Consider the following 21,685-nt stretch of genomic DNA (forward strand, 5'->3'; position numbering starts at 1 on the left):
CTTATACAATCTGATCTTTCACTCTTATTGGTCCTTAGTTATAGCCAATTGAGTGTGTTTGTCTGTGTATTTGTGTGTATATATATTTATATTATATATAATTATATATTTTAGCCTGACAGTGACAAGACAGGTCCAGGTCACCTGTTCCCAATGGCAGAACTTCACAGACTTGCCAGGCTTTATACCTGGTGTGTGTGTGTGTGTGTGTGTGTGTGTGTGTATAAAATTTGTTTCCCAAAACCAAATTGAAAGTTTTTCTGGTACCCCTCAATAATGCTTAACATAGGGCATAAGCATTAAATGTTTAACTGAGTATTTTAGGGAAGAGAAGTCAAAGGAAATTTTTCATAATAGTTTTAATGGTCATATAGCTTTATAATAATAATAGATAAAAGATAGTCTGGTTCAAAAATCCTCTACTAAAAGAATTGTTAGACACAGCCACCAGCCCAGAGCTGGACCACATGAGTGCAATTGCACACCCCCTGCTCCAGAATCCTCCAGAGTCAGGTAGAGTGTGCTGCATGGGGTATTTGTAAACTCTGGGATAAAGCCAGGCAGAAAGAATTAGATCATGATGTCCCAGCATGGCCCTTCACTATTCAGCCCCAACACACACACCTGTTTACCTGGACTGCACCTGGAAAGAGCTGCAACCAAATCTGCCTTCCTCCAGTCCCACCTGTTTCCAACCTGCCCAGACCTGCCGTAAACCACTGAATCCCAAATGATGACAGCATTCTTCCATGTTCCATTGTTTCAGAACTAGTTTGGAGAAATCAAGCCCTGAGCCTTTGGAGTGGGAGCACTGAATCCAAGATCCTAGACTACCAGAGAACTAACCCTAGGGAGTATCGAATAGTGAGAACTCACACAACGGAAACCACTTGAATACAAGACCCGGCATCACCCAACCACCAGTAGCAACCAGCGCAGGCCGCCAACAAACAAAAATACAAACCTAATCATCAGCAGACAAGATTACCACCTCACTCAGCCTTGCCCATCAGAGGAAAAACAAAACTCAACACAAATCTCACTCTATATGAAGTTACACAAACCACTGGACCAAACTTGGGAGGGCAGAAACCAAAAGGAAGAAAGAATTCAACCTTGAAGCCTGGGAAAGGAGCCCTCAAACACAGTAAGTTAAAAATAATGATGATGATGATGATGAAAAGGCAGAGAAATACTACACAAAAGAAGGAACAAACTAGAAACACAGAAGTACAAATAAAAGAAGGGGAAATAGGCAAACTACCTGAAAAAGAATTCAGAATAATAATACTAGTAAAGATGATCAAAAACCTTGAAAACAAAATGAAGAAAATGCAAGAATCAATTAATAAAGACCTAGAAGAATTAAAGAATAAACATACAGAGACAACACAATTACTAAAATTAAAAATACTCTAGAAGGAATCAATAGCAGAGTATCTGAAGCAGAATAATGAATCAGTGAGCTGAAGATAAAATGGTAGAAATAACTTCTGAAGAACAAAATAAAGTTTAAAGAATGAATAGAACTGAGGATAGTCTCAGAGACCTCTGTGACAATACCAAACACACCAACATTCAAATTATAGGGGTCCCAGAGGAAGAAGAGAAAAAGAAAGGGTATGAGAAAATTTTTGAAGAGATTATAGTTGAAAATTTCCCCAACATGGAAAAGGAAATAGTCAAGTCCAAGAGGCACAAAGAGTCCCATACAGGATAAACCCAAGGAGAAACACGCCAAGACACATACTAATCAAACTAACAAAGACAACACACAAAGACTATTAAAAGCAGCAAGGGGAAAGCAACAAGTAACATACGAGGGAAACCCCATACGCTTAACAGAAACCCCATATGCTTTCAGCAGAAACTCTGCAGGCCCAAAGGGAATGGCAGGATATATTTAAAGTACTGAAAGGGAAAAATCTACATCCAAGATTACTATACCTGGCAAGGATCTCATTCAAAATTGATGGAGAAATAAAAAGCTTTTCAGACAAGGAAAAGTTAAGAGAATTCAGTACCACCAAACCCATTTTGCAACAAATATTAAAGGGACTTATATAGTCAAGAAAGACAAGAGAAGAAAAAAGATCTACAAAATTAACCCCAAACAATTAAGAAAATGGCAGTAGGAATGTATATATCAATAATTGCTTTAAATGTAAATGGATTAAATGCTCTAACCAAAAGACAGAGACTGGCTGAATGGATACAAAAACAATATCCATATATATGCTGTCTGCAAGAAACCCACTTCAGATCTAAAGACACATATAGACTGAAAGTGAGAGGATGGAAAAATATATTCCATGCAAATGGGAAGCAAAGAAAGCTGGAGTAGCAATCCTCATATCAGACAAAACAGACCTTAAAGAAGATTACAAGAGATAAGGAAGGACACTACATAATGTTCAAGGGATCAATCCAAGAGGAAGACATAACAACTGTAAATATCTATGCACCCAACATAGGAGCACCTCAATACATAAGGCAATCACTAACAGACATAAAAGGAGAAACTGACAGTAACACAATAATAGTAGGAGACTCTGAACATCCCACTCACACCAATGGACAGATGATTAAAAGAGAAAATAAGGAAACACAAGTCTTAAATGATACATCAGAAGAGATGGATCTTATTGATATCTTCAGGATATTCCATCGAAATGCAGAAGAATACACCTTCTTCTCAAATGCACATGGAACACTCTCAGGATAGACCACATCTTGGGTCACAAATCAAACCTCAGTAAATTTAAGAAAATCAAAATCATATCAAGCATCTTCTCTGACTACAATGCTATGAGACTAGATATCAATTACAAGAAAAAAAAAAATGTAAGAAACACAAACCCATGGAGATTAAAACATGTTTCTAACAGGTTACTGAAGAAATCAAAAGGGAAATTAAAAAAAATTCTAGAAACAAATGACAATGAAAATATGACAACTCAAAACCTATTCAGTTCAGTTCAGTCGCTTAGTCGTGTCCAACTCTGCGACCCCATGAATCACAGCACGCCAGGCCTCCCTGTCCATCACAATCCATCACAAACTCCCGGAGTTTACTCAAATTCATGTCCATCGAGTCAGTGACGCCATCCAGCCATCTCATCCTCTGTCGTTCCCTTCTCCTTCTGTCCCCAGTCCCTCCCAGCATCAGGGTCTTTTCCAATGAGTCAACTCTTCACATGAGGTGGCCAAAGTATTGGAGTTTCAGCTTCAGCATCAGTCCTTCCAATGAACACCCAGGACTGATCTCCTTTAGGATGGGCTGGTTGGATCTCCTTGCAGTCCAAGGGACTCTCAAGAGTCTTCTCCAACACCACAGTTCAAAAGCATCAATTTTTCGACACTCAGCTTTCTTCACAGTCCAACTCTCACATCCATACATGACCACTGGAAAAACCATAGCCTTGACTAGATGGACCTTTGTTGGCAAAGTAATGTCTCTGCTTTTTAATATGCTATCTAGGTTGGTCATAACTTTCCTTGGATGTAGCAAAAGCAGTTCTAAGAGAGAAGTTTATAGCAATTCAATCCTACCTCAAAAAAAAAAAAAACCAAGAAAAACATTGAAAAGACAACCTAACTCTACACTTAAAACAACTGGAAAAACAAGAACCAAAAAAAAAAAAAATCAGTAAAAGGAAATAAGTCATAAAGATCTGAGCAGAAGTAAATGAAAAAGAAGCGAAAGAAACAATAGTAAAGATTAATAAAACTAAAAGCTGGTTCTTTGAGAAGATAAACAAAATTCACAAACCTTTAGCCAGACTCATCAAGAACAAAAGAGAATCAAATTAACAAACTTAGAAATGAAAAAGGAGAAATTACAACAGACAATGAAGAAATACAAAAGATTATGAGACTATTATGAACAATTATATGGCAATAAAATGGATAATCTAGAAGAAATGAGCAGATTCTTAGAAAAGTTCAATCTTCCAAGAGTGAACCAGGAAGAAATACAAGTTATGAACAACCCAATTACAAGCACTGAAATTGAAGCTGTGATCAAAAATTTCCCAGAAAACAAAAGCCTAGGACCAGAGGGCTTCACAGGAGAATTCTATCAAATATTTAGAGAAGAGCTAATGCCTATCCTTCTAAAACTCCTTCAAAAAATTGCAGGGGAAGGAACACTTCCAAACTCATTCTACGAGGCACCATCACCCTGATACCAAAACCAGACAAAGACAACACAAAAAAAGAAAACTATAATTACACGCCAATCAGAATGGCTGCTATCCAAAAGTCTACAAGCAATAAATGCTGGAGAGGGTGTGGAGAAAAGGGAACCCTCTTACCCTGTTGGTGGGAATGCAAACTAGTACAGCCACTATGGAGAACAGTGTGAAGATTCCTTAAAAAACTGGAAATAGAACTGCCATATGACCCAGCAATCCCACTTCTGGGCATACACACCGAGGAAACCAGATCTGAAAGAGACACGTGTACCCCAATGTTCATCACAGCACTGTTTATAATAGCCAGGACGTGGAAGCAACCTAGATGCCCATCAGCAGACGAATGGATAAGGAAGCTGTGGTACATATACACTATGGAATATTGCTCAGCCATTAAAAAGAATTCATTTGAATCAATTCTAATGAGATGGATGAAACTGGAGCCCATTATACAGAGTGAAGTAAGCCAGAAAGATAAAGACCAATACAGTATACTAACACAAATATATGGAATTTAGAAAGATGGTAATAATAACCCTATATGCAAGACAGAAAAAGAGACACAGATGTACAGAACAGACTTTTGGACTCTGTGGGAGATGGCGAGGGTGGGATGTTCAGAGAGAACAGCCTTGAAACAAGTATACTATCAAGGGTGAAATAGATCATCAGCCCAGGTTGGATGCATGAGACAAGTGCTCAGGGCTGGTGCACTGGGAAGACCTAGAGGGATGGGATAGAGAGGGAAGCAGAAGGGTGATCGGGATGGGGAACACATGAAAATCCATGGCTGATTCATGTCAATATATGGCAAAAACCACTACAATACTGTAAAGTAATTAGCCTCCAACTAATAAAAATAAATGGAAAAAAAATAAAAATAAATAAATAGATAAAGACCTGAATGTAAGACCAGAAACTATAAAACTCTTAGAGGAAAACATAGGCAGAACAGTCAATGACATAAATCAAAGTAGGATCCTCTATGACCCACCTCCTATAGTAATGGAAATAAAAACAAAAGTAAACAAGTGGGACCTGATTAAACTTAAAACCTTTTGCACAGCAAAGGAAATTATAAGCAAGGTGAAAAGACAACCCTCAGAATGGGAGAAAATAGTAACAAATGAAACAACTGACAAAGGATTAATTTCCAAAATATACAAGCAGCTCATACAACTCAATGCCAGAAGAACAACCAACCCACTAAAAAGTGGGAGAAAGACGTAAATAGACATGTCTCCAAAGAAGACATACAGATGGCTAACAAACACATGAAAAGAGGTTCAGTATTGCTCATTAATAGAGAAATGCAAATCAAAACTACAATGAGATATCACCTCACACCGGTCAGAATGGCCATCATCAAAAAGTCTACAAACAATAAATGCTGGAGAGGGTATGGAGAAAAGGGAATGCTCTTGCACTGTTGGTGGGAATGTAAACTGATACAGCCACTATGGAAGACGGTTTGGAGATTCCTTAAAAAGCTAGGAATAAAACCACTATATGACCCAGCAATCCCACTCCTAGGCATATACCCTGAGAAAACCAAAACTGAAAAAGAAACATCTGTCCCATTGTTCATTGCAGCACTATTTACAATAGTTAGAACATGGAAGCAACCTAGATGTCCACCAAGAGATGAATGGATGGAGAAGTTGTGGTACATATACACAATGGACTCTTACTTAGCCATAAAAAGGAATGTATTTGAGTCAGTTCTAACGAGGTGAATGAATCGAGAACCTATTAATATAGAGTGAAGTAAGTCAGAAAGGGAAAGATAAATATCATATTCTAACACATATATACAGAATCTAGAAAATGGTACTGAAGAATTTATTTACACTGCAGCAATGGAGAAATAGACATAGAGAATAGACTTGTAGAAATAGGGAGAGGGGAGGAGAGGGTGAGATATATGGAAAGAGTAATATGGAAACTTATATTACCATATGTAAATTAGATAACCAACGAGAATTTCTGTATAGCTAAGGAAACTCAAACAGGGGTTCTGTATTAACCTAGAGGGGTGAGATGGGGAGGGACATAGGATGGAGTTTCAAAAGGGTGGGGATATATGTATACCACTGGAGAAGGGAATGGCAAACCAGTTCAGTATTCTTGCCATGAGAACCCCATGAATAGTATGAAAAGGCAAAAAGATAGGACACTGAAAGATGAAATCCCCAGGTCGGTAGGTGCCCAATATGCTACTGGAGATGAGTGGAGAACTAACTCCAGAAAGAATGAGATGGAGCCAAAGCAGAAACAACACACAGTTGTGGATGTAACTGGTGATGGAAGTAAAGTCTGATGCTGTAAAGAGCAATATTGCATAAGAACCTGGAATGTTAGGTCCATGAATCAAGGCAAATTGGAAGTGGTCAAACAGGAGATGGTAAGAGTGAACATCAACATTGCAGGAATCAGCTAACTAAAACGGACTGGAATGGGTGACCATTATATCTACTATTGTGGACAAGAATCCCTTAGAAGAAATGGAGTAGCCATCATAGTCAACAAAAGAGTCTGAAATGCAGTACTTGGATGCAATCTCAAAAACGACAGCATGATCTCTGTTCGTTTCCAAGGCAAACCATTCAATATCACAGTAATCCAAGTCTATGCCTGGACCAGTAGTGCTGAAGAAACTGAAGTTGAACGGTTCTATGAAAACCTACAAGACCTTCTAGAACTAACACCCAAAAAAGATGTCCTTTTCCTTATAGGGAACTGGGATGCAAAAGTAGGAGGTCAAGAGATACCTGGAGGAAAAGGTTTGGCCTTGGAGTACAGAATGAAGCAGGGGAAAGGCAAATAGAGCTTTGCCAAGAGAAAGCACTGGTCATAGCAAACACCCACTTCCAACAAAACAAGGGAAGATTCTGCACATGGATGTCACAAGATGGTCAATATCAAAATCAGATTGATTATATTCTTTGCAGTCAAAGATGGAGAAGCTCAATACAGTCAGCAAAAACAAGACTGGGAGCTGACTGTGGCTCAGATCATGAACTCCTTATTGCCAAATTCAGACTTCAATTCAAGAAAGTAAGACTAGAGATCTCTTTAAAAAAATTGGAGCTTTGAAGGGAACATTTCATGCAAAGATGGGCACAATAAAGGACAGAAATGGTATGGACCTAACAGAAGCAGAAGATATTAAGAAGAGGTAACAAGAATACACAGAAGAACTATACAAAAAAGATTTTCATGACCCAGATAATCACGATGGTGTGGTCACTCACCTAGAACCAGACATCCTGGAATGTGAAGTCAAGTGAGCCTTAGAAAGCATCACTATGAACAAAGCTAGTGGAGGTGATGGAATTCCAGTTGAGCTATTTCAAATCCTGAAAGATGATGCTGTGAAAGTGCTACACTCAATATGCCAGCAAATTTGGAAAACTCAGCAGTGGACACAGGACTGGAAAAGGTCAGTTTTCATTCCAATTTCAAAAAAAGGCAATGCCAAAGAATGTTCAAACTACCACACAATTGCACTCATCTCACACACTAGTAAAGTAATGTTCAAAATTCTCCAAGCCGGGCTTCAGCAATACATGAACTGTGAACTTCCAAATGTTCAACCTGGATTTTAAAAAGGCAGATGAACCAGAGATCAAATTGCCAACATCTGTTGGATCATCGAAAAAGCAAAAGAGTTCCAGAAAAACATTTACTTCTGCTTTATTGACTATGCCAAAGCCTTTTACTGTGTGGATCACAACAAACTATGGGAAATTCTTCAAGAGATGGGAATATCAGACCACCTGACCTGCCTCCTGAGAAATCCGTATGCAGGTCAAGTAGCAACAGTTAGAACTGGACATGGAACAAGACTAGTTCCAAATCAGGAAAGGAGTACATCAAGGCTGCATATTGTCACCGTGTTTATTTAACTTATATATAGAGTACATCATGAGAAATGCTGGACTGGATGAAGCACAAGCTGGAATTAAGATTGCCGGGAGAAATATCAATAACCTCAGATATGCAGATGACATTATACTTATTGCAGAAAACAAAGAACTAAAGAGCCTCTTGATGAAAGAGGAGAGTGAAAAAGTTGGCTTAAAATTCAACATTCAGAAAACTAAGATCATGGCATCTGGTCCCATCACTTCATAGCAAATAAATGGGGAAGCAATGGAAACAGTGAGAGACTTTATTTTGGGGGAGGATCCAAAATCACTGCAGATGGTGACTGCAGCCATGAAATTAAAAGACACTTCCTCCTTGGAAGAAAAGTTATGACCAACCTAGACAGCATATTAAAAAGCAGACATTACTTTGCCAACAAAAAGTCCATCTAGTCAAGGCTATGGTTTTTCCATAGTCATGTATGGATGTGAGAGTTGGACTGTAAAGAAAGCTGATCACCGAAGAATTGATGCTTTTGAACTGTGGTGTTGGAGATGACTCTTGAGAGTCCCTTGGACTGCAGAGATCCAACCAGTCCATCCTAAAGGAAATCAGTCCTAAATATTCATTGGAAGGACTGATGCTGAAGCTGAAGCTCCAATACCTTGACCACCTGAAGCGAAGAAATGACTCACTGGAAAAGACCCTGATGTTGGGAAAGACTGAAGGCGGAAGCAACCTAGATGCCCATCAGCAGACGAATGGATAAGGAAGCTGTGGTACATATACACCATGGAATATTACTCAGCTGTTAAAAAGAATTCATTTGAATGAGTTCTAATGAGATGGATGAAACTGGAGCCCATTATACAGAGTGAAGTAAGCCAGAAAGATAAAGAACAGTACAGCATACTAACGCATATATATGGAATTTAGAAAGATGGTAATGATAACCCTATATGCAAAACAGAAAAAGAGACACAGATGTACAGAACAGACTTTTGGACTCTGTGGGAGATGGCGAGGGTGGGACGTTCAGAGAGAACAGCCTTGAAACAAGTATACTATCAAGTGTGAAACAGATCACCAGCCCAGATTGGATACATGATACAAGTGCTCAGGGCTGGTGCATGGGGAAGACCCAGAGGGATGGGATGGAGAGAGAGGTGGGAGGGGGGTCGGGAGGGGGGACACATGTAAATCCATGGCTGATTCATGTAAATGTATGGCAAAAACCACTACAATATTGTAAAGTAAATAGCCTCCAACTAATAAAAATAAATGAAAGGAAAAAAAAGATTGAAGGCGGGAGGAGAAGGGGACGACAGAGGATGAGATGGTTGGATGGCATCACTGACTCGTACATTAGTTTGAGTAAACTCTTGGAGCTGGTGATGGGCAGGGAGGCCTGGCATGCTGTAGTCCATGGGGTCGCAAACAGTTGGACATGACAGGGACTGAACTGAACTGATATGTATACCTGTGGCTGATTCTTTTTGAGGTTTGACAGAAAACAACAGAAGTCTGTAAAGCAATTATTCTTCAATTAAAAATTAATAAAATTTTTAAAAAGAGTTGTTACAGAGTCCTAAAGGGGGTTATTTCTTTGGAACTGTAAAAAAATTTTTTCTTAAGAGTGAAAAATATTAAACTCTTAGGTATCATGTAGTTACATGGAGCAAAAACTCTTATAACCTAGTCAGAATTATATAATCATTTTATATATTTGTGTTTTATGCCTCAAAGAAACAAAAAGGCATATAGATTTGCCAATACATATAGCCAATATTTTGTTACTTTTATAATTATGTTACCTTAAACTTCTATAAATTGAGGCTTACTTTAATTTACATAAAAGCCTATGTCTTATCCCTTCCTTTTGGTTGACCTTTTGATGAAGTTTTTCATGTATTTGTATATAGGCTACAGATTTAGAGGTAGAAATGATAACTAACTCTTATTTTTCCATTTAGTTATGTTTTTCGACTGTTTTCTTCAGCTCATACTCTAATATGCAAATTTATCGCATGCTTGGACAACTGCTAAGAGATACTGAAAAATATTCAGACTTCTATTTTCTTGCATACTGGCACATTTATTACAATAATATAATTGCCATAACCATCTTCTTTGCATGGATAAAGGTATTTCTATTTTATCAGCCATAACAGATTAGATATGTTTTATTACATTAGATAAAGGCCTTCCCTGGTGGCTCAGATGGTAAAGAGTCTGCCTGCAGGGTGGGAGACCCGGGTTCTTTCCCTAGGTTGGGAAGATCCCCTGGAGAAGGAAATGGCGACCCACTCCAGTATTCTTGCCTGGAAAATACCATGGATGGCAGAGCCTGGCAGCTACAGTCCATGGGGTTGCAAAGAGTTGGACATGACTGAGTGACTTCACTTTATTACACTAGATAATAAGAACTCAAACTACAAAGTTATGAAAAAAAACAAAAAGATACTCTTAACTATATAGTAATTTTTAAAGTAGTTTGGCTTTGTGGTGATTGCTGGCAAATCCTCAAACATCCTTGACTATCATTAAGCATCTCTTTTAATTTGAAGCAGATTTCTTCTGAAATTAACTTACTCTAAGTAAGTATAATCTTTAGTATTCTATTCCAATTAATTTTGTTCTTTTTCAGATATTCAAGTTCATAAGCTTTAATAAGACAATGTCTCAGCTTTCATCAACCTTGTCACGATGTATCAAAGACATAATAGGATTTGCTATCATGTTTTTTATAATATTCTTTGCTTATGCTCAGTTAGGATTTCTTGTTTTTGGATCACAGGTTGACGACTTTTCCACTTTTCAAAATGCCATGTAAGCTCTTAGTATAAACGTAATTATATTTTCCAGTTTATAACAAAAAATCATGAAAATGCCTGTAAGTAGTGAAATAAGCTTTAATAAATTTTAAAATGGTTTGATATTTTCACTGATGGCTAAATATCTGTTATACTCAAAGTGCAGTTAGGCATTGAAAGATCCAAATTGATGGTGTTATCCACTCTTCACATGTTACTAGGTCAAGTTAGAAAAATAATTTTTTACTTTTCTAGAAGTGAAAATTTTATCTAAGTTAAAATATATTGGCTCCATGTCTCCATAGTATCTATTCTCTGGGCAAATGAAATTCTAAGTGTTTTCTTTCGAGGGTATCTTTAGAATCCTTTCATTGATATTGACTTGATTGTCCTTTGCTCATCTGGCAAAGCTGAATTTTAAAAATAGCTTTATACATACATAAAGCAACTAGCAGATAACCAACTTAAAGAACTGATTAGGCAGAGTACCTAGAAAAGTATTCAGGCTCTTCTTTAAAAGTGAGTAATTTTAATAAATAGACTTCCACTTTTGAGTAGGTAAAACAAGTTGTACTAAAAAAAAAAAAAAAAAAAAAAAAAATATATATATATATATATATATATATATATATATATATGCTTGTCTAAAACAGGGGTCCTCAGCCTCCTGGATCTAAAGCCTGATGATCTGAGGTGTAGCTGATGTAATTAATAATAGAAACAAAGTGCACAATAAATGTAATGTGCTTAAATCATCTTGAAGCCATCCCTGCTTCTGCAGTCCATGGAAGAATTGTCTTCCACGAAAGTGGTCCCAGGTGCCAAATACTTTGGGGTCTGCTGGTCTAAAATATCAGGTCTCAAAAATGTGTTCTGTACAATCTAGACTAAGATTATCTGGAGGAAATAGTTTCATATTTAAGAAAGTTTAGGAAATTTTGCATCACTCTAGGATATTTGTAGTCCATAGTAACATATGGCTCTGAGAAAAACTGTACTACTTTCTTCAGTTCAGAATTCCTCAAATATGTCCATGGTCCTTTTACTCAATTGGGGGTAAATTTTAGTGCAGTCCATGGGATCACAAAGATTCAGACATGACTTAGCAACTGAACTGACTTAGTCGGAAAAATTTCATTATCCACATGTAAATAATTGAAGTACCACTGTTTGAAATAACATTTTTTCTGAAATAATCCTTTACTAAACAAGAGGATAGAATTCTTCTTTCTACCTCTGCCACTAGCTATTTAATTTTTCTAGATCTTAATTTATCTGTATATGAATGGGCTGAACTAAATAACTTCCAGAGGTCCCTTCCAACTACAAATGAGAAGTCTAATTAGTTTACCCTGAGTCAATGTTTGCAGTTTCAACAACTTATTGGTTCCTTCCTAGGATCTTAAGTGTAGTAATAAACCTAATTAATATTGGACATTAAATATGAATGTACTAATCTACAGAACCTTGGAAATGTGTCTCACCTTGGATAATGGGAGGAAAGAAAGTATAAGACATAAATTAAGCAGACAGAAAAGTTCAGAATGGATTAATGAGGGAACTTCTGCTTTTGGTAATGATGTGCAAGGCTATTCAAATCAATCTCTTCACAATTTATGAGTGTCCAAAATCAGAAAGCAAGAACCCAGAGAAGTAGCTCCAGCATCCAAAGCTATTCGTCCCTGAAGGTTTTTTTAAAGATTTTAAGCTGTTATAAAATTTACCATCTTAACCACTTTTAAAACCATTTCTAAGAGTGAAGTACATTCGTATTGTTCAATCATCACCATCATTCATCTCCAGAAATCTTTCTTTCTTGCAAAACTGAAACTTATATTAAACAGGAATTCTCCCTTTCTCCCCCTACTCCAGCCCCTGCAACCATCATTGTACTTTTTGCCTCTGATTTTGATTACTTTAGGTAATTCTCATAGAATCATACAGTATGTGTCCATTTCTGACTAATTTATTCCACTTAGCATATCGTCAACAATGTTGTAGAGTATGTCAGGATTTCCTTCCTTTTTGAGGCTGAATAAAACTCCACTGTGCGTGTGTGTTACACACACCACATTTTGCTTATCCATTAATCTGTCAATGACACTTGAGCTGCTTCCATGTTTTCAATCTCCTGAATAATGCTATGGTGTACAAATAAAACACGGTGTACAAATCGCTTTGAGATCCTACTTTGAATTCTTTTGGGTATATACCCAGAAGTAGAATTGTTGGATCATATGGTAATTCTATTTTGAATTTCCTGAGAAACTGCTATACTGTTGTCCACAGTTGACACTGCATTTTACATTTCTTCTAACAGTGCATAGATGTTTCAATTTTTCCACAGCCTTATCAAAAATTATTTTGATAGTAGCCATCCTAATGGGTGTGAGGTATGGTATCTCATTGTATTTTGGACTTGCATTTCTCTACTGATTAGCAATACTGAGCCTCTTTTCATATGCTTATGCATATCTTGGTCCACTTGATGATGTCTCATAAGTTCCTTAAGGCTCTGTTCACTTTTTCTGTAAACTCTTCTCTTTCTGTTCCTCAGACTCAGTAATTTCAATGGCTCTATCTTCAAATTCACTAATTTTTTTTTTTTTTTCTGCCTGCAAATCTACCTTTGAATTCCTCTAATGAATTTTCATTTCAGTTATTGTACTTTGCAGCTCTAGAACTGCTTTTTGGTGTGAGGTTTTCTTTTTCCTGATATTTCCATTTTGTTCATACTTAGTTTTCTTGACTTTCTCCTTCTTTTAGTTCTTTGAGCATCTTTAAAATGATTAGGTCTAGTAAATCTACCATGTGGTCTTACTCAGGGGTAGTTTCTGTTGATTCACTTTTTCCCTTTGAATAGGCCATACTCCCATTTCTTTGTATGCCTTGTCATTTTTTGTTGAAAACTAGAAATTTAAGTGTAACAATGTGATAATTTTAGAAATCAGCTAATTTCCCTTCCCCAGGGCCTGCTATGTTTTCTGTTGTTGTTTTTCATTGTTAATTGTTTCCATGCTGAGGATCAGCCTGAGGTGTAAACTTAAAGGTCTTCTCAGCTCTGAGTCTGTGCCATTCCTTGGATATGCATGGTGATTTTTCTAATTTCCTCCACACATGCAGGGGTTTGTTTTTTTAGTGTCCTAGTCTTTAATGTCTGGTTCCCAAAGGGAAGAAAGAAAAAATGAAGGAGGAAAGGGCACTGGGCTTTTCAATCCCAAGGACATTGCTTCGTCCAGAGAGGGAGGGACTTGCAACCAATGTAGTAAGGTACCTGCCTCTGTCATCATCAGCAGCAATCAGAACACAGACCCCTGATGTTTGGATAACCCATTCCTTCTTGCCCACCCTGGCTCCCACAAGCTATGCACAAGCTGCTCCAGGAATACACGCAGGGCCACCTGCCATGGGCTGAGGGATTATAAGTGTGTGTGCACATGCACACATGCTCACTCACTCACTCAGTCATGTCCAACTCTTTACGACCCCATGGACTATAGTCCACCAGGCTCCTCTGTCCATGAAATTTTCCTGGCAAGAATGCTGGAGTGGGTTGCCAATTCCTCCTCCAGGGTTATCTTCCCAACTCAGGGATCAAACCAGAGTCTCCTGCATTGGGAGATGGATTCTCTACCACTGAGTCACCTGGGAAGCCCAGGAGGTGGGTAGCTGCTGTCAAACTAAAAGTTTAAATTCACCCAATTGAACAGTCCTTTCCTAAATATTGCAAGCTTTCAACAGACTCTAGAGTTCATTTCAAATGTTATATCAGATTGTGCCAGTGAGACTGTTGTCAAGGTGGTGAGACAGATTCCTAGTGCTCCTTACTCCATCTTCCCCAAAATCTCCATCGTGGAGGCATTTTTGCTGATCCAGAGCAAACAGTTAAGAAATTGTGTTCCTAGTTACTTCTCAAGGAGGAGACAGAAGAGAAACCCAGAGCCTTTGTGTCTGTGTTGGAAAGCGAGGTAGGGGGAGAAGAGCAGTGTCTGATAACCTCACCATACATAAAGCAGGGATCTGAAGTGCTACAGCCTCAAGTTAAAAATAAATCCCTCAGTGACTTGAAGTAGGGGTTTAATCACCTAGGTATCCAGGGAACCTCATTATCTTGAACTTGGTTTAAGATAGCCCCAAGCTAGAATGTCCATATACACTTGCAGACACATATACAAATCTCTCTGGAGAACGATACCTTCATCCCAAGTCCTTCAAGTATAATTTTCTGCTCAAGGTCAAAGATAACCTCGTATAAAAGGAGGAAAAAATCCTAAGTAAGAACTAACAGATACAACAGACAACAGAAACAGACTCAAAGACTTCAAATAATAATGATATATTTAGAGAAGTAAAACACAAGTCAGAAAATATCTTTAGAGAACAGGATAGTGTAAAAAGTGACATATTTGAAAAAGTATCAAATACTTATCGTTTCTTAAATACAACCTAAGCATAAAAAAATATTAGAAACACTTAAACAGAACCTCATATTCTCCTATGCCAGAGAGAAAAAAGTTTGATTTGCTGAGAAACATTGGTCTCCTAAGTCAGCATTTCTGTCTTATGTAAAAAGCATTTGAATCCAGTATTAGAAACTAGATAAATATTTTACATATGATTTAGTCAGGTCTCAGGTCCCAGGGACGGGGGAGCCTGGTGGGCTGCTGTGTATGGGGTCGCACAGAGTCGGACACGACTGAAGTGACTTAGCAGCAGCAGCAGCAGGTACCAAGCATGAAATTCCAGAAAACTCTTGAGTCCTAGGACTCCAAATAGCTGATTTCTTTGAATACATTTTCTTCCTTTATTATACATGGTCCTATGGTTCCCTTCATGTTTTGACTTAAAAATAAGAAACATTCTTTTTCAGTCCTTCGACTGACTAATCATGCAAAGTGTCTGTTGTTTAGTCATTAAGTTGTGTCCAACTCTTTGCGACCCCATGGACTGCAGCACACCAGGTCTCCCTGTCCATCAACAACTCCCGGAGTTTACTCAAACTCATGTCCATTGAGTCAGTGATGCCATCCAAATATCTCATCCTGTCGTCCCTTCTCCTGTCTTCAATCTTTCCCAACATCAGGGTCTTTTCTAATGAGTTGGCTCTTCGCATTAGGTGGTCAAAGTATTGGAGCTTCAGCTTCAGTCCTTCCAATGAATATTCAGGGTTGATTTCCTTTAGGATTGACTGGTTTGATCTCCTTGCAGTCCAAGGGACTGTATAGAGTCTTCTCCATTACCACAACTGGAAAGCATCAATCCTTTGGCCTTTATGGTCCAACTCTCACGTCTGTACATAACTACTGGAAAAATGATAGTGAAGTGTCTACACAGTAGTAAAAACTCCTTTCCAGGTTTCCCCTTAAATATATATATATATATTAATACATATATTACACTTCTATAATTTTTAATGTATCTCTGGTATGTCTGGCAATACCACTGCAAGCTAATGATGAGAAAATAAGACTTCAGGTTATGAAATCCTAATTCTACCTCTCCTACTACTATGCTCATTCAAAGCCTTAATTTCTTAATTTTTCCATCTATAAAATTAATAAAATGAAGCTTTATATTTTCAATGCTATTTCACATCAAAGCCAAGTTTTTATATTTATTGAAGAAAATAAAAACAAAACTCGGGCTCATGTTTGAGGATCATTACCAGCACTTGCTTGAGACTTGACAAGTGATAAATTGTTGGCACCCTTATTACTTCAGTAGAGAAGCAGAAATTAAGCATATCATTGATAAAAGAAGTTGTAGGGTTCTCGGGTCTATGTCCAAGTTGAAAGTCACTTTCTGGAAAGGTCTAAGTATCCTAAGTTTTATAAGGGCACAGGAATGGCTAAGGAGATAACTGTCAAGACAAGCTGGTAAGCAGGAATCTCAGGGTTCAAATATTGGAGATGAACACTGGGTTCACATTGGTTAAATAAACTGAAGCCCATCATTTCCTAAACTATCTCTTCAGCCATTAAGTCTTGCCTTCAGGGGAATTATCTACATCTGGTTTTATGCTAACAAAACTAAAGTCAGAAAGCACATACCATATGCAGTTAGGTTATTTTTCCTAGACACATTAGTAACCATTAGTTGTCATGTATGTATGAAGAGATATAACATTTTCTAATGCTTTTCTTTATCCCCATAAAAGATTCACGCAATTTCGTATTGTTCTTGGAGATTTTAATTTTGCTGGCATTCAGCATGCCAATCGTATCTTGGGACCCATTTACTTCATCACTTTCATCTTTTTCGTATTCTTTGTCCTGCTGGTAAGAAAGATCAAATATACTCCCTTTTTTTGCTTATATTTTTCAAAATAAAAAATATAATTACTAATTTAGAAGAAATTACAGTATCACTGCTTAGTGGTCAGAACACTTAACATTTATTAAGAATGGTGTAGATTTCTAGTAATCCAGCAAGTGTAAGTGATTTTAAGTTGTCCAATGGAGGATGTGACCATAACAGTTACCATCTGAGTGTTTACTGTGTGCCAAGAGTTGCTAAATCTTTTACACATATAACTTGAATATCCCACGTCTCTCCAGTCTGGGATATTTCACACCAGTAAGTATGAATCAGGTCATTCATATTCTGCCCATCACAACAGCTTTTGGCCCTTATGGCTGAAAGCTCATACCTTTGTCATTTTTATGAGTCCCCAGAATGTATGAGTCTCTCACATGTGCTCAGGACAAACCTATTTGGCCTTCCTAATCAAGGAACTTGCTTTTCTACTCAAAGCACTGCTACTGTCCTTCATGAAAACATTTTTTTTTTTTTTTTGGTCATGCACAGCAGTTATACTCTGATGGTGGGCAGGAGTCCTCAAAGCAACAGATCTGGGCCACAGTGAAATGTGGAGAGGTGGGCTTGAGATTAAGAATACTCTCGCCACAATTCTGTCTGTGTTAATCTGGACACTGGTAGTTTTAAGAGCCCTAGTAAAATTGTGCATTTAAACAACTCTACAGAATTAAAAAAAAAAAAAAAAAAAAAAAAAACCTGTGAACACATATTATTTTAAGTTTTCTTCTGATATCTAACATTAATAAATTTCTATATATTAACCAGTTTATATGCACTATTTTACATTCTGCTTTTCCCATTTATCATACACATACTTGCCCATATCCACACACTAAATATTTCCCATTCCACTACATTTTTTTATATACAAGTCTGCATAGTCATTTCTCTCACTGAGCACATAAGTTACTTTTAAAATTTAAATCTAATTTTACAAATCCCAGCACTTGTCAAAGCCATTAACTTTTAAATTAAATTTTTACTGAAATACTTCATTTGACTATTTCTCCCCAGAACATGTTCTTGGCAATAATTAATGATACCTATTCTGAAGTGAAAGCTGACTACTCAATAGGCAGAAGGCCAGATTTTCAACTTGGTAAAATGATTAAAAAGGTATGTATGTCAAATTCTTCTCCTAATCAGAATTCTGAGGCCAGTCTTGTCTGGTTTATACCCCAAGTGTTAGTGCAGGGAGGGGTTTTGGGTTTTTGCTTTGGTCTAGTGTAACTCATATTTGTACTGTTTTACTACCAGGAGAAATGTTCTCTGGCTTTAAAAATGTGACCAAAACGTATTTCAGAGTTCAGTATATAAAAAAGTTATTGAGCGCTAAATGCAAAGCACTATTTTCTGTATGGTTGTATCTTATCTGTTCTAGCCCTTTTCCTTGCCAACCCAGTTTGGATCATGTCACTTCTCTACTCAAAATTCTTCAAAGTTTCCCCGGCTTGTCAAAATTAAGTCCAAATTCTTTATTCAAACATTCAAGGGCCTTCTCTAGTCTCAAAGTGTCAATGTATCTTTATTCATTATCATTTAAGTATACAATTTTTACCTTCTATGCTTCCACTTACAGCACTGCATGCGCCAGCTAATATTTTGAGCACATGCTTGCTCTCATTGTGTCCTCTGGGCCTCTGCTCATGTCATTCCCCGACTCTGCAGGAATATTCCCTCTGCTCTCTCACTGATATTCTATTCTCCCTGTCAGAGAGGAATCTTCCTTGTCCTCTCAACATGTATTATGAATTGTAGCAGAGTCATGTGTATACCATTCTGTCTATCTCTGCATATCCTCAGCTCTAACCATAGCATTTCACACAGAAAAAGTCCTATTAGCTGTGGGGTTGGGGGGGCTTAAGAACTCTGTCCAAGAACTTATCTGTGAAAGTCATCTATTATTTTCCCCAATGAGATTCCCATGTGGCTCAGCTGGTAAAGAATCCGCCTGCAATGCAGAAGACCTGGGTTCGATCCCTGGGTAGGGAAGATCCCCTGGAAAAGGGAAAGGCTACCCACTCCAGTATTCTGGCCTAGAGAATTCCATGGACTGTATAGTCCAAGGGGTCGCAAAGAGTCAAACATGACTGAGCGACTTTCACTTCACTTCACTTCATTTCAGTGAGCTTAACTGTGGGGTTTTTATCTTTTATCTCTTGATTATGATGTTGGTTATGTGCACTAAAGTATTAATATCATCAATGCAATAGACAATAATATTATTAAAAGATTTTCCCCCAAATTCAAGTGTGATGCCAACTTTTTCACCAGAGGCAGAAACTGTAAGTAGGGACAAGGTGAAAGAAGGATAACCATAGTATTTGCCTCTACATTTCTTAGGGCAGCAAGCCCCTAAGGGCAAGCATTCCCTCTTTCCTTTACCTTAGTCAAAAATTAAAAATACAGAAAATATTTCTTATGAACTTTTAAACTATTTTAAATTTTGCCCAGAGTTACAACAATGCTCTCGAAAAACTCAAACTAAAAAAACCTGAAACAGATGAAGACAAGGAACGGTAAGATCACTTTTCTTCAATTTTTAACTTAGCATTTTAAAGCTCTATATTAGAAACTTACAATGAGGGTAAGGTTTTGATTATAAAACAACCACCATTTGATGTGCTGATTCTAAATAAGTTATCAAGACACCCAGTAGCACGTCATAATTTCTGAGTGTCATGAAACTCTAAACAATTTAAAATTAACAAAAGGCACACCATGCCACTCAGAGAAAGCTTCAACAGATAGTAACAGGATTTAACAGCTTTAATAGGAAAGTAATTTTCCTCTTAAAAATGTAAGAAATTATTTTAGTACATGCACACTAATATATGTTTTTAGCTACTGAAGTGAAGAAAATTTTACACAAAATATTTAAGAATATACTTACATTTATTGCATCATTTTGGCGTCAAAATGCTTCCCAAATACAGATCTCTGGAAGTGGGACATAATATAAACATGTTTTTACAGCTAGAGATATGACACTCTAGAGAACTTATTAATGACAACACTGTCTAGATAACTAGTGTTATCAGAAAGAACAGAAATGTAATTCATCCTTAATATAGATCTGGTAGTATTTTATACTGTCATTTTCCTTTTTACTATCATATGCCTCTGTTTTTTATTTCATATTCTCAGTACGGAAAACAAAGATTTGGCTGAAAAAGCCAGAAGAGAAGGTTTTGATGAAAAAGTAAGACTTTAATTTTCTCATAAAGAAGTGATAGCTTTATTAGAAAAAGTTCTTATTAAGAATTGAATGATTTGCTTTCTTCAGAGCAGTAGTTGCTACCTCCAGATTTTTCCCAGGATTTAGATCCTTTTTTATTTAGGGCAAATTGTTTGGATTCCAAATATTCCTTCTCTCCTACTGGTGCTCTTGCCAGATACCCTCATCCTATAGCTGTACGCTTCACTGTGGGATTAGCACACAGAGTTTAGTGAGTATATTCTATTGAGATAATCATGTAATCATTCTCTTATAATCATTAATGTGATGAATCACTTTAATGATTTTTCCTGTATTTCTAAGTTGTAACATATATATTCAACAAATGACTAAACATATATATGTTTACCAAATAATTGTTAAGCAAATCTTCACATACCACTATCACCCAAGTGAAAAAATAGAACACTGCTCTACTTCTGGAAGCTTCCCACTCTCCAATATACTGAGAAAGAGAACAGCAAGATTGAGAGATCAGAATAAGCAAACAAGTATGTATGCCGCTAGAGAAAAGGGTTCTCATTATCAGACAATGGAATTGCATAAATGGAAAGGTTGAAGGTTAAAATGAACGTTGTATTGGATTAGAAACGCAGGAGTGTGTGTCTGTGTGTGAATGTATCTTCTAGTTCTGTACACTGAGAAAGCTACAGTGACATCCTAGTAGCAATGTCACAAGTGTCCAGACAGTGGGTTTCCAAATACCATTCTCCTCCAAAAGGAACCAGTGCTCCTTGGAAGTACAGTTAATTCCAGGACTGGAAAGTAGAGGTGCTTTATACTATATACTCCACATAGAATGATGGAGATTTCATAAAAGGACACAAAAAGTCAGCATTAATGGGGCTCCCACTGGCCAAGTCTGGGACTACTTAAGGACTGTAATGAATTTTAATTTAAACCCATGGAATAAAAGAGGATTCCATGAGTCCACACTGATCTAAATATTTACATGAATAAAAGTCTGAGGAGGAATAGTACATTTCCATACCTCTCCACAAAATACTTACTACCAAAAGAAAAGGAATAACATTAGGGTAGAGAACTCTGGAATCAGCACCACTAACAGTACCAGAACTAAACTAAAATCACATGTCATCTGATAGAACACCGAGAGCACACACAATCTCTTCTGCAAAATTTTCATCAGAGATGCACAACATGACAAAACACTACACAAAAGAAACTGAGGGACATTTGTACAAAATAACTGGCCTATATTCTTCAGAAGTGTCAAGGTCATGAAAGTC

At 37.2% G+C, this 21,685-nt stretch overlaps 1 protein-coding gene across 4 annotated transcripts in view; it reads left to right on the top strand.

Moving 5' to 3' along the window:
- The window catches only part of PKD2L2 (polycystin 2 like 2, transient receptor potential cation channel), a 40,367-nt gene that overhangs the window by 10,105 nt on the left and 8,577 nt on the right, over nt 1–21,685 (top strand). For 2 of the 4 annotated variants that reach the window (XM_065918607.1, XM_065918606.1), the window contains exons 7-12: nt 10,040–10,210; nt 10,714–10,895; nt 17,037–17,157; nt 18,212–18,313; nt 19,652–19,716; nt 20,345–20,399. In XM_065918607.1, coding sequence (XP_065774679.1) covers nt 10,040–10,210; nt 10,714–10,895; nt 17,037–17,157; nt 18,212–18,313; nt 19,652–19,716; nt 20,345–20,399 — 696 coding nt within the window. Of the gene's footprint in view, nt 1–9,641; nt 9,652–10,039; nt 10,211–10,713; nt 10,896–17,036; nt 17,158–18,211; nt 18,314–19,651; nt 19,717–20,344; nt 20,400–21,685 lie in introns of all 4 variants that reach the window. The other 2 variants (XM_065918608.1, XM_065918609.1) reach the window with 2 other exon arrangements.

Source organism: Muntiacus reevesi, chromosome 1 (genome assembly GCF_963930625.1).
Source record: "Muntiacus reevesi chromosome 1, mMunRee1.1, whole genome shotgun sequence".
NCBI classification, from domain to species: Eukaryota; Metazoa; Chordata; class Mammalia; order Artiodactyla; family Cervidae; genus Muntiacus; species Muntiacus reevesi.